The 13,870-nt window shown below is 47.7% G+C and overlaps 1 protein-coding gene across 2 annotated transcripts in view; it reads left to right on the forward strand.

Moving 5' to 3' along the window:
• The first annotated feature begins 4,857 nt into the window (after window positions 1-4,857).
• PARVB (parvin beta) overlaps window positions 4,858-13,870 on the forward strand; it is a 51,657-nt gene continuing 42,644 nt past the window's right edge. Inside the window, exon 1 of one of the 2 annotated variants that reach the window (XM_041426802.1) lies at window positions 4,858-5,168. In XM_041426802.1, the coding sequence (XP_041282736.1) occupies window positions 5,054-5,168 (115 nt within the window). In that variant the 5' untranslated portion in view covers window positions 4,858-5,053. Of the gene's footprint in view, window positions 5,169-5,523; window positions 5,543-13,870 lie in introns of those variants that run through there. The other variant, XM_041426804.1, reaches the window with a different exon arrangement.

The raw sequence follows: 13,870 nt of genomic DNA on the forward strand, positions 1-13,870 counted from the left end.
GTTCAAAGTTATCTGCATTCTGCTGCCTTAAGAGTTCTGTTTTGTGCGCACTGTGTTTTACTCAAGGCTGCTCAAGTGCCATACTTTATTATGACACAAGACCCTCAGCTCAGCTGGCTGCTTGAGAGGGCTCAGTAGTGTTCTGAGTTGAGCAGTTCTAGGGAGAGCCCCGAACTCAGTGTGCACACCACACACCAGCCAGGCCACAATGAAGCTTTGAGAGAGCTCTGTGGGCATCAAGGGAGGAATGGAAGAAACTGCTGAAGACTGAAGAGATCTTTTGAGCACATGTTCTGACAGACCTCACTGTGCCACTCACCAGAGAATTGTCCACTTGGACAACAAGAGCAAAATCATGTTCCTTGAGGCTCCACCTGCAGCACTGCTTTCCTACTGGCATTGCACTTGGTTGAAAAGTAACATTTTCTCATGGCATACCACAAGTGCACAAAAGCTATCCAGTATAGCAAGTACGTCTGAATTCCTCTGGAGAAATCTGGATTATGTGGTTACTTCTATGGAATATCGTATGATTAATATAATTCCATTTAAATTTTGCTGCAGAGGCCCAGATACTTAAATGGATAAGGTAGGAATCAGAATTCCAGTAAAAGCTTCCATAGTGTTCAGTGGAAGAACAGCTTTGGGCAGATCTGAATCCATGTTCTTTATGGTTGTGTTTCTGGAAAGAGTTGAAAGGATAAAAGGAGTAAGGCCTACAGTCAGAACTGTGATTCAGAAGCTTGGTGTTTGTTTAAATGGACAGTTTTGGATATTGGTTTACCTGTGGAGTAGTGAAGGTGCTCTTGCTTTTCAGGCATGCCACTGTTAGGGAGAGCAAGGTGGCAAGGAGTGTTCCCAAACAGCATACCTGGAATGTGCTTGTGGCCTCCTGGTTTCATGTGAGCAGTGCTGAGGCTGTAGGTCCCACCAGGCTGGCAGAGTCCCTTCAGCTGTGGTCTTAATTCACTACTTGCAGCCCTTTCTGGGGGCTGAGGGAGGCCTGGGGAGGAGAGGATTGTTTTGGAACAAGGTTTGAAGGGTCTCAGTGATGTGTCAGGGCACCCACAAGCCTGTGAGAGGGCGGCAGTAGCGTATCAGAAGTATGGGAAATATTTCCATCACCACTTCTAAGACCGTGGGTGGTTTCCAGCTGTTCTGCTTATAGAAAAAAGTTGAAATTGCTCTTTATGGAAGATCTGGTGTTCTCAGGTACTGGTAATGAGTAAGTTTCTATAGGGCTTAGGTGAAGGTGGAAGAAGAAACTGGGAGGCTGTGAGAATGTATAAGGGGCAGGTTTGCTGCCATATTAAGGCCATAACTGTATTTGATTTGAAAATATAAGCTTTAAAAATAAATTCCAGTGCTGACCTCAATAATACAGAAGCGTGCTTCAGCATAAGTACCTTTGCTGTCACTCTGTGCCTTTTTTTCACATGTCTGGCTGCTAGTCTTTGCAGAGGTGTAGCAACTAAGGTTTAGTACTTCCTACCTTTGCAAAATACCTGCTGGTTTTGTCAGGCATTTGTATAGAAACAACTGTCCCTGTCATGCTCTTCGAGAGAAGTGTCCCAAGACTTTCCCATGTGTGATCAAACACAGAAAAGTGAGCAGAGGTCAGGTTGGCTCTCCCTTCTCTGGGCTGGGTGAGCACTCACATGAAAAAGTGTGAATTTTTACTGTGGTGTTAGGGGGAAAGAAAACACCATGAGTCCTTTGTGGGGCTATTAAGGAGTTGGTCAGATAATAATCCCAAAAGTACAGAATTTGAGTGTACACTACAGTTCTGCTATTCTTGTCTTGTTTTCAAGAGGGCTGGAACTTGCAGCCACAGATTCAGTAGGAATCTTTTCCAGGAGAATTTTTTCACAGTTTCTCAATCATGGCAAACTTGTAGAGATAGTGGATGTGTGTTTTGTGAGAGCAGTGCTAAATCGCTGTTAGCAACTGCAATGCTGTCGGGTGATTTTACTGTAATTGGGATGAGACACTGTGCTGAATGTATCCTGTGCTTTCTTCTCATGTCAAGCAAAAAATGCAGCCCAGAGTCAATGTCTGCATGGGATAAATGGTCTTTGTAGAAGCTTTTCAGTTAAACAGAATACATAATAGAAGGCACCCTGAAGCAAATCAGTTGCATCAGTTAGGTGGTACATTCCTGCCTCAGTATTTAATAAATAACATTAACCCTGCCCCCCCCTCCCCCCCCGCCAAAAACCCCAAACAACACACCAAACCCAAACACCAGTCACACCCCCAACACATTTTCATTTATCTGGCAGACCAGGAAGAAAAATTAACTGTGTCTTCTGTCTTTAAAATTTATATCCAAAGTCAGTACAGGTGGTCTTATAGCAAGACTTCAATGATTTGCTGTTTTAAGAAAATGAGCAGATGTGGATTCAGACTTTTCAGTGTTCAGCTAAATATTAAAGGTAGCAGTTCAGTGCTGAAAATAAAAACAGATTTTAAACACGGCATAGTTTTTTAGTGTAATTGTCTCACATTACACGTTTATGCTCTGGCAGGTTTTTTAATGAGAATATACTCATTATTGGAATATTGAATATATTCTTAAAGAAATACATAGGAATCTCATCCCTAATGGGAGGAAGGTACCAGAGAGAATTTTCTGGCAGCAGAGGGCTGGTATCTCATTCATTATGGAGAGCTTAAACCATGTAGCTGGGCTTGCTCTGAGCTGCAGGCCACTGACCTGGTGCAGCAGCGGCTGTGTCCCTGTTAGTGGCCATTAGCCAGTTAAATCACTGCACACTAACACTGATCAAAGCAGGCTTGGAAGCTCTTCATTTCCTGTTTACAAGAGGCCTATTTATTTCATGAGTCTTTACAAGGCTCCAGATTTTGTTTTCGTGTTTCTGAAGTGTAATTTGACTTTTTGTTGCCATGGGCTGTCTATTGTCTCAAACAACTCCATCTCCCTTTTTTCTTTGCAATAGGCTGAATGCTTTTTTTACTTAGCTGTACATTGAAGCATTTTATAAATAGATAGGACATCAAAGTCAGAGGTGAATGGATCTGTGTGGCTTTATTTCAATTATTAAAATACACTTTCTTTTAAGTGGTTACATCTTGAGTGCTGTACTGGAATCAGTAAAGTTTTATTTACCATTTGTTCCATGTATGTAAATTAACCAGTTTGCTTTTTTGCTCAAAGTTTGCACTTGTACATTTTCTGATTGTAATTTCATTTTAAAAAATCTGCTATGAGAATGGATTGATTTTTATGGGGCTTTTCCCCCCAGAAGTTGGATAAAATACCTTTTCCACACTGCCTTAAAGCTAAGTCTTCAGTATGCATTTTATGAAATGAAAATATCCACTCTACTAGTCCTGTTGGAGATCAACATTAATGTGTGGGTTTTCTATGAATTCAGGTTATTGATAAACTGAAAATGGACCTTGAACTTGTAAAAGATCTAATGTGGCTTATGCCAGGAGAATGATGTTGATGTCCTTTCTAATTATTTAATTTTGCAAAGTGGTTTTGTAACTGGTATTGATCATACCCCTGGTAAATTCTCATTTGCAGTCTAAAAGCCTCTGCTACAGGCAACACAGTGTTGTCACAGGAAATGAAATTTATTTGTTCCAAACGAGCAGTTTCAATAAAGTTCACAGAAGTGTGCACTGCCATTCAAAAGAGCCTTTCCAGCCTGGTCCTGTGTGCCCTCCACTTCCCTTCTGCTGGCACTTGCCTTTGGGTGACTTCATGCTCAGTCACACTGGAAAGCTTGGGCTGGGTGATTGTGGGTTTTGTTTGTTGGGTTTTTATTTTAGTTGCCAAAGTGACTGTAGAAAAGCAGCTGGAGGTGAGGGACACAGTGGGTCTGGGTAAGAGAGGGGATTAGCTGGGGTTAGATCTCGAGTGAAACTCAGAAACTTGTCTCTGCTACATTCTGCTCTGGATGTGTCCTGCCTCTGTGTCAAGTCAAGCCTGCAAATCTGCCCCACATAAGCTGGGTGTGCAGCTCCTGAGCCAAGCTGTGTTGGTTTGAATGCAGTCCTTTGTTGGGGCAAGGGCTGCCGACGGGGACACTGCTCGCAGGAGCACAGACAAAGGTTGCATGTGACTTTGGGACCCAGCAGTCCCGTTAAAATCAGTGGGATCACTTCAGGGGCTTAAACAGGACCAGACCCTAACACTATAAACTCCTCAGGACCTGTTTTTAACGTGTATTCCACAACCCCCTTATCATGCTGCTGTGAAATTATACGGAATAAGAAAACTCTCCCTGCGGGGTCACAACCGAGTGTCTGGTTTGGGGCGTTTCTGTGCACACACACCGTGCTGATGGCAGCAGCAGTGCGGGACACCTGGGAGGTGGTGGTTTGGCAAACACAGAGCCTAAGACCCCTTCTCCTCGATCCTCCCACAAAGGAGAGGTCAGACCTGACCGACCACATGCCAGGAGGAGAAGGTAGGCTGGTCTGACAGAAGAGGCGCATGGCTGCAAAATCAGGCGGCACACCTGAATGAAGCCAGCAAGGAATTGCGGTGCCCTGACAAATGGCACATGCTGAGCGTTTGCCTCCAGTTGTGTCCAATTGTTGCAAAATGTGGACTATAGAAAATTGTTCTTAAGAAAGGATGTAATTTCAAATTTGATCTTTGTGTACTTTCAAGCCTTACACCACTCCGGCTGTGGTGGGACCGGAGGTATTGTTTTGCCGCAATGCTTTTTACCCATTTTTCCTGGCACCCGCATGGGTCCGGTGCACGGGAGGGCGCCGCCCACCTGGCCGCAGGTGATGCTCGGGCGGGCTCGGTGCCCGCCCCCGGCACCCGGGGGTGTCCGAGGCTCGGCCCGCCCCCGCCTCCCGCGGACTTCCCGGCCGTGGCAGGGCGCTGTGGCCGCGGCGACTCCCAGCCCGCCCCCAGTGCTGCGAGCGCACACCGCGGTCTCGCCCCGCTCGCTCGGGCGAGTGATTCCCCGTTGCCGGACTTGGTTCGGCTCGGCGGGCCCCGCAGCCGCCGACTGGGATCGGGCAGGGCCGGGCGGGCTCCGACGGCGAGCCACCGGCAGAGCCGATGTCCGCCGCGCCCGTCCGGTCCCCGACGCTGCGGCCGCACAGGATGAAGAAAGAAGAGTCTTTCCTGGGCAAGCTCGGCGGGACCCTGGCCAGGAAGAAGAAAGCCAAGGAGGGTGAGTTCGCCGGCGCGGGGGAAGGAAGCAACGTGCTCGGGGCCGGCGTGACTCGCGGCCACTCCGCCGTTCCGTTCCGCCCCATCCCGTCCCGTTCCTCCGCGGGAGCAGCGGCGGAGCCTCCGAGCCGCGCTTTGTTCGGCGGCCCCGCGGAGGGGCCGTGCCTGCCCTCGAGAGCCACAACGCGGCTGGGGACGGGCGTGGGGGGCGGCTGGAGCGATGGGGAGCGGCTGGCCGGGATGGAGGAGACTGGAATCATGGGAGATGGATGGCAGCGATGGGGAGCGGCTGATAGCAGTGGGGGGAGGCTGGCAGCGACGGGGGAGACAAGTGATAGAGGGCGGGACATCAGCCCATGTCGCATGTCCGGGAAGGTAAGCCCAGCACCCGTTTCGTGCTATAAAATAAAATCCTGGTGACCAGCGAGACTGTGGCTGTCGTTTTCTTGTGGTCTGAGAGTTGAGGACTGGGAATGATTAAATCCGCCCATGTTTAATTCCAGGTCTGCTTCATCCATAGTCTTTATGTTGGCGTAGGCCTGCTTCATCCATAGTCTTTATGTTGGCTTAGGCACTGTGCCCAGAGACCAGACACACCCATCCCACCCACCTCACTCTGAAGGATTCTGAATGGGCACACACAGCCCCCCATGGCTGTACGAGTGTGTCCGTGTGGGATGTCACTGCTGGCCCTACCTGGGCAGGGAGGCAAGAGCCTTCCCTTCACTACAGAGAGCCTGGAGAAGCTCCCCAGCACGAGCCCAATGGACCAGCACCTATGCTGGGGAGCTCAGCCCGTTTCACACCCTGACCTGGGGCATGGGCACATTTGTGAGGCGTCCCCAGAGTCGCCGGCCCTTGCCAGGGCTGTGCAGATAGCAGCCTTGTTGCTGTTGAAAAAGGGAGGTGTCTCATTGCTGGACTTGATAAAGCTGGCCCAGACCTGAATGCTCAAAGTGTGCCCTTCCTCTGAGTGCAGTGTCCTCTGGCGATGGTGTGTGCTGTTCCCTGCAGCTTCCCTGACTCACCAGTACTGGCTTCTGTGGAGAAGCTGCGTCCGTGTTATCCCCAGACTCCTGGCATCTGCCAGCAGGAAATGTGTGTGTCCTCACCCTATGGCTTAACACAACTGTGATTTGATGGCTGGTTAAAACTGGCCTTGGTTTTGTCCCATTGTCCCCTGTGTGTAGGGTAGGGATGTAATTCAAGTTTTAGCCTCCTTTCAGCTGGCTGTTGAGCATGTTTTGCCTATATTGAGTCTATGAATTGCCAGCAACATTCAGAAGACAGCTTTTTAATTTTTAAAAACACAATATTTGGCCTTGAAACCTGGTTCAAGGAAATTGCTTCCCTTTCCTTCTGCTGCCTGTTTTGGTGTGGCTTACTGGCGTTTCCTTTATTATCTATTTTTAATCAAGTTTCCCTGACGCGGTTCTACTGAGGAGCAGCACAAGCAGTTGTGCCTTCCTGAGATGATCTCATTTGCTTCCAAAGGAAGATGGTGTAAAAAACTCATCTCTGGCACGGAGGCCAAGCACGTGCTCCAAAAAAGTGCATGTCAAAGGTGGCTTCAAAGCTGAAACAGGTTGGCAGCTTCCCTTCTTAGGCATTTCAGCATCACTAGGCCATATTCTTGAGGTGACCACTTCCAGCAGGGGCCACCCACTGGTTTTGCTGAATTTGCCTGTGGTTTTACCTACTTGTGTGGCCACAGCTCCTGGTGGAAATGGAAGGGCCTCTTCTGGTCCCTGTGCCTGGTACTTAGCGGGGAACCACACTGATGCCTCCCAGCCCTGCTTCTGTTGGTTGTGATGGGGGGAAGCTGCAACACAAGGGGCAGCTTTTTGTGAGAGCTTTCTGTCCAGTCTGAAATGCCACTGTCTGCAAGCCTGAGGAGCCACTCAGGTGTGACATTCCCTAGTGCTGCAGGGGCCCAGCCCCTTTGTTGTGAAGGGAAATGGCTTTTTTCCGTTTGTGGAGGCTGTCCCAGCCATGCCTGTGCAATGAGAGTGGGCCAAGGGGTAAGAGTGATGAGCTGGGGGGTCTGCACCAGGGGGGGTGAGGCTGGAACATGGCTTGTGGAAGGACCTGGGCAGCCCCAGGAGCAAATTTCAGGGCTAGAAACTAATTTTTTTTTTTTTTTAATGTGAGCGTGGAGCAGAAGTAAACTGGAAGGAGGTCATATGAGTAGCGTTCGTTGAATGAGTTGGTAGGAGCAGAGGTGGTCAGCGTTTCCCCATGTGCTCAGCCCTTGGGAATTCCTGGCCTGCCTCCAGGTTTCTGCTTGGTTTGCCTGAGGGGACCAGCAGAGGTCAGAACGATCTTCCCAGAGTAAATCCTGTCCTCTCCAGGGCAAATGAGAATGTTGACGCTGCCACAGCCTGAAATCATCCTTGCCTCCTCTGCCTCCATCAGCTCCAAAAGCTCCAGCCTGAGGGCTCTTTATACCTTCTGCTTGCTTTCACTCCCTGCCTGTGTATTGCAGCTGTCACTGCCCCAGCTGTGCTCATACAGTGACCTTTAACCGGGTCTGTGTGAGAGCTAAAATCCACTTATATCAATCCTTTTCCCTTTTGTGCACAACTTCTGAGCCACAGAGCTCAAAGCTAGCTGTAATGATACTGAAAAAGTTCTCATTTGTGGTTTTCATTTCTTTAATCACGGGTTGTAAATAATCATGATGTGCGGCTGTTAACAATGAGCATCTAAATTAAAAAAAAATTGGTTAATTACTTCATAACTTGCTGCAATGTATTTTTGGGGAGAGTTTTTAGGCAGCCTTGACTTGAGAGAAAGAGCAGCTCGTGGGGAAGCCGTTTTTACCCTTGTTTCCTATGGAAGGCTAGTGAGTGATCTCAGTGTCTGGCTCCTCCCTTCCTCTTCCTTCCCAGGAATATTTTTAACCCCTAGTTTGGGTAAAAATGCTCCAGGGAGAAAAGTCTTGCTGATTATTAACGCCTGCAGGCTATGTCAAAATGGGTCACCAGTGAGTATAGGAACACTTCAGTGGAGCTCTGCAGCAGGAAAACCAGCAGATGAACTCAGCCATACCATGATAGTACTAGGGAGCCCACAGGAGAGGGGTTTGGCCAGAGAAGGGAAAGGCCATGGGATAGCATGGAGGGAGATGAATGTTCCTAATGTTACAATCAGTCATGATGCACATCCTTAGAAAAGTGGGATGTGTCAGTTCCTGTGCTCTGCAACTGCTTTGGTTTTTACTTCTCTCCCTGTTCCCCATTTAGGCCACGTGGAAATCTGCAAATATCTAAATTTGCTTGATGTTTACTGTTCCACGGCTCTGTCTTGGCATATCTGAGGGTTACATTAGGCATTAGGAAGAAATTTTTCACCATGAGAGTGGTGAGGCCCTGGCACAGGGTGCCCAGAGAAGCTGTGGCTGCCCCTTCCCTGGCACTGTCCAAGGCCAGGTTGGATGGGGCTCTGAGAAACCTGGGCTACTGGAAGGTGTCCCTTCCCATGCCAGGGACATGGAATGAGATGATCTTTAAGGTCTCTTGCAACCCAAACCATTCAATGATTCTGTGATTTTGGTCTTTCAAAATGTGCCACCTGTTCAAGAGCTCCAAAATCTGCTTTAAATACCTTAGAAAACTGTTAGGATGCTGGCAGGGCCCATAGAAGATATGTTTTCTAAGCCAGATGATTCCTTAGCTTCCTTAGCTTATTTTCAGATTTTGTAAAATATACTGGTTCAGGTAGTACTGCATTTCAGCTTAATCTGCAAAAGGAAATTGAAAAATCAGCCCTTTTCTGTTTGTCAGAGTGATGCTGCTGTACTGAAATAAAGGAGGGGGCTTTGCTGCAAGTTTCACTCCCAGCCTCGTTGCAAAGCTTGGTTTTCTTTTCCTCATGACACGCTGTATGGAAGATCTGGGTGGCAGGTGTTTGGCTAAATAAGCTTTCTGTTACTGTATCTCTCTGTGTGTGCAGCCAGTATGGGGGAGTCAGTGAGAGAAATAAAACAGAGTCAATTGCTTAGTGCTGTGTCCCAGTGACATGATGGAGGGTGGGTGCAGGGGTGAGGAAACTGCCCTGGAAAAGTGCCATTCATTTGTGCCTGATGAAATCAGTAGGAGAGGGGAGTGAAAGAGAGGATGGCACTGCAGAGGGCAGGATAATTGCAACAGGAGCTGAATAAAGGGAAGGTTTTGTGCATCAAGGGAGGCTGAAGTGCTGTTCTTGGGATCCCTGTCTTGGTGTTACAGTGAGATGTCCTGACGGTGTCTCACCCCCTTCTTAATTTACTTTCTGCACTCACAGGATGTGACAGTGAATTTTTAGGCAGATGGAGAGACAAATACAAAAGTGTGGTCTAATTCTTTTGTCTTGCTTCACTTGAGTACATTAGCTGCAGACTGAGAGGATGCTTGGCTGGAGAAGTGTGTCTGTGCATTGTGATGTGCTACTGCTGCTGAAATACCCCCACAGAAGATGAAATAAGTGCTGGTTAAGTAGAATTACTTGCTCTTTAAGAAAGGAATTTGCAATTCCTTTCTGCAGTAGTAGTAGTTATGTTGAAGCTACATACTGTTCCAGATGTGTGTGTATATATATAAAGTCTGTGCAAACACATGTTGATTCATATTTCAACCTCGATTTATTATCCTTTCTACCACTGATTTAAACAGACCTAAATTTCTAGTTGGAACCTGTGTAGCCTGATTGCTGTTTCTTCTGTAGGGATCAGGCCTGACCAGGTCTGGTTGCAGTCTTGGTAGAGCAGTGCTGGTTTGGGTTCTGTGTTCTATTCTGGCAAAAGCTGTACTGGGAATATATTTTGTGCCAATGTCTCAACTGAAATGAACTTTACATGCACAAGAATTGTGTTTTTAACAGTATCATAACCCCCACATTTTTCTCCTGTAGCTGCACTTAGGCTAGGATGCTTCACCCAGTACAGCTTTAGGCACAGTCTCCTGGTGAGATAAGAGAGTTTGGAATTACAGCTTCAAGTTTTGTTCCAGACAGGATGCAGCAAGACACACAAAATAGCTCTGTAGTTCTTCAGTAGTGTTGAAGGAGTGCCTTGCCTTCCTTTAAGGAAACCAGACATTTAAAAGTCATTTTATTTCTAGAGTTGCAATCTTTAAAATAAGATTCATTGTAAGAATACTGTTGAACTTCACTCTAAAACCTTAGCAGGGTGGTTACCAACACTTCCAGTTTTCCAAAACCAGAATTCCAGTCCTTTTCTCCCTAAAGTCTACCCTTATTTCAGAGCAGTTATTCAATGATACCTGTTTTAATTTTGGATTTACTAATTATGACACTGGAGAGAGAGGCTTTTAGAAGGGGGCATCTGGCTGTGTCCAAGGAGTGTGTGGGTGAGCCCTGTGAGACTCTGATGCATTGCAGAGCTGCACATGGACTTGATGGGAATGGGGGGAGCTGCAAAGTCACAACTCACGAAAAGCCTGTATGAAGGAGAGACTCCTGATTTCACTGGTGAATCTGTGCAGGGACATCAGCCTGTCTTCTGCAGTGCATTATCATAAATACATTAATCCTACTGATTATGTGCTCATGTTTGTAAGAGTTGGGATACGTAGATCACTTCATTAATATACATGCATCCTACTGATGTGCACACTGGCAACAGGGCAGTCCAGAAGAAAGAGTATAGTTATGTATAACAGTGCTAAATGCCTTTTTATGTACTTCAAGGACTGTTACAGGCCAGCGGATCTGAGAACAGATGGAGCTGGTGGAGTTTTGCAATGCACTGCTTTGAGCTTTGGATTGTCCTTTGATGTTAGGAGATTTGGGAGATTAGCTGGCAAACTTTTTTCATTGCAAAAGCATGTCAGAACAACTTGCTGCTGAGGGATCCAGGCTTATGTGGTCTGAGGCAAACCCAGGACAAGGCAGAGTCTGCTGGTTGCAGGAATTGGTGTTTCAGCAGCCACAGCTTTGCTGTTCAGCTGGAAGGAGCTTTGGTGTTTGTGCCTTGTGCACACAAGTTTCACCGTCACAGCTGAGGAGATTCAGGTTTGTATCTGTTGAAGTCCAGCAGAGCTGCTAGTTTAGAGCTGCCCATGTGGGATTTGGATGCCAAATTGCTGTCAGCTTTCAAATGCAGCCAGTCAAGTGTACAAATCTCTCGGGCAAATCACTAGAAATCTCAGCCTGCAAGATTCCTGAGGTTGTCTCTGTCAGGGTTCCTGGGATATGATGTCTCAAAGGGGAATGTGACCATACAGAGACACTGGCGTGTATCACAAGGAGAAGGAGTTTTCTGCCTCACCTGTACCACCATTGGTTTGTGATCCTTGTTACTACTGCAGTGCAGGAGGGGCTGTGTGTGCCTTCTCAGCCCTGGAGTCTTGTTCTCTTTGCAGCCCTCCAGCTCCTCTCAGCCCTTTCAGGAGACCTGGAAGGAGCCCTTTGGTCAGCAAGGAAGAAGGAAAGGAAATTGACCATGTTTCTCAAAGGCTCCTCCTTGTGCTGACCTCTGATCATTAGACCATTTGTAACTTCAGCGCATCTCCAGGTTCTTTGAACTAACAGGATCCAGGTATTTTGTCAGAGAAGCAAATACCTTAAGGTCATGGAGGTGGCTCCAGAGAATGATCTGATCTGTGCCAGTGTCAGGATGAGGCTGATGGCACAGGCTCTGTTCTGCTGAGCTCTCAGCAGAACATCCACATGCTGAGCTCTCAGCAGAATATCCACATGCCTTACTCTGCCCAACCTTGAGCTCTTCTGCATGGTGACCTTGGTAGTTGCTTATCCCCACCCTCGTACACCCACTGCCTGCTCTGTGAGATGTGCTGTGGACGTGCACTGTCACTGATGAAGCTCAGCTTTTCTGCTCAGGGCACAGCCCAACTAACTGAGTTGTTAACTCTCACTCACAAGGGATAGTGTGGACTGGCCCTTGATTTGTCTGGTGGAGGCCTTGTGTCCAGAGAAGGGCTACAAGAGGTGCAGGGCCTTGAGGGGAAGCCACATGAGGAGCAGCTGAGGGCACTGGGTCTTTTCAAGTGGAGGAGACTGAGGGCAGAGCTCACCAGGGGCTGCAGCTCCTCTTTAGGGGCAGCAGAGGAGCAGGCCCTCATCTCTGCTCTGTGTGACCAGGGACAGGACCCAGGGAATGGCTGGAGCTGTGTCAGGGAAGGATTAGGTTGGAGTTTAGGAAATTTTCTTCCCCCAGAGGGTGGTGGGATACTGAACAGGCTCCCCAGGGAATGGTCACAGCCCCAAGGCTGCCAGAGCTCCAGGAGAGTTTGGACAATGCTCTGAGGCACTGTCCAAAGGGTGGGATTGTTGGGATGTCTGTGCAGGGCCAGAGTAAGACTTTGATGCTTTGTGAGTCACTTCCATCTCAGGGTCTTCTGTGGTAGCTATAGCATACCTGTCTCTGGTTGCTGTCATAGGCGTCAGCACCTGTGCCCTGCTGAGGGAGGTGTGAATTGTTGTGAGGAGGATGGAGGTGGAAGGGCATGATGAGGAGTGTGACCAGTAGGACAGCACTGCTTATCTAGGGGTTCTGCCAGGCTGCCTTCAGGAGAAGTTCCTGAACCTGGATGCTGGAGCTCTGCTTAGGAAAGGCTGCTCGGTGGCTGTGGGCAGGGGGTCTAAACCAGCAATTGTGTGTAAGCAAACCCTGTTTGACTTTGGGAGTGGGGGAAAGGACAACAGAAACCTCTGTGTTGCACAGCTAATAGACCAGTGATCTGTGATCTCTCCAGGGTGAAGCATATTGTGCTCAGGTGTAGATTCCCTAATTTGTACTCTTCTGATGGCCAAGTAGAAAGCTGCAACCTGAGATTTGTGACTTCTGTTGTGTATGTCTAGTTTGGCTGCAACAGGATGATGGAAAACACGTGGTGTCAGCCTTTTGTTATTTGAATCCGGTGAAGCCTTGCTCTGAAAACCAGATGTGGAGAGAACAGGCACACCTGGCAGCACATCCTGGGAGCAGTGGATCTGTATACTCCGGGCCCTTAAATCACTGTCACTTCCTCCTGGAGGAACAATGGGGCTCCTAATTATAAATCCTGTACACTGATTTGTTTCCTTGCACTCTGCAGACCCGTCTCTTTCCAGAGGCCTTACGCGGAGAGGGGAGGACATGGGATGAGACTCTCATTTTGGCTTTTCTGATGGTGAGAAGACTGGGAATTCAGTTCTGCCTCTGAATGATTGTTTCTCCAGGTCAAAAAAGGTTTCTTTATAATCCCCAAGGCCTGTCTGGCAATCAGATAGAGATTTTTATAAAAACTCTTTTCAATGTATGCTGCATGTTGGTTATAAAATAAGCAAACTGGTCTGGCTCCTGGAATCCCAGTTCTTTCTTTAGTACTTCTTTTGTTGTGTGGTTGAATCGTAATGAAATCCACTGAAAAAAGAAATAGTGTATTTTCCATTATAACTGCCATATGGCCTTACTGCTAATTTTTAATTAGCTGTGGGATGGTTGCATACACAGTTTATTTGGAGTAAGGAAGGAGACTGAGAGCTGGATGAGGAGATGTCTGTATAGAGGCATGGTGTCGTGTCTCCTTTAGTGCCTTTAAATAGAAGAATGTGTAATCCTCAGAAAGTGTTGCTCTACTAGGTCTGTTTGGCAGATGCATGCATTTGTGCATTAAACAGATGCAGGCACTTCTGTCATTTTAAAATAGAATAGTGTTGTTTACTCTCTGGCTTGCCTAGTCCAGCAGATGGATCTGGAGG

This window comes from Onychostruthus taczanowskii, unplaced genomic scaffold (assembly GCF_017590055.1).
Source record: "Onychostruthus taczanowskii isolate IOZ18803 unplaced genomic scaffold, ASM1759005v1 scaffold95, whole genome shotgun sequence".
Taxonomy (NCBI): Eukaryota; Metazoa; Chordata; class Aves; order Passeriformes; family Passeridae; genus Onychostruthus; species Onychostruthus taczanowskii.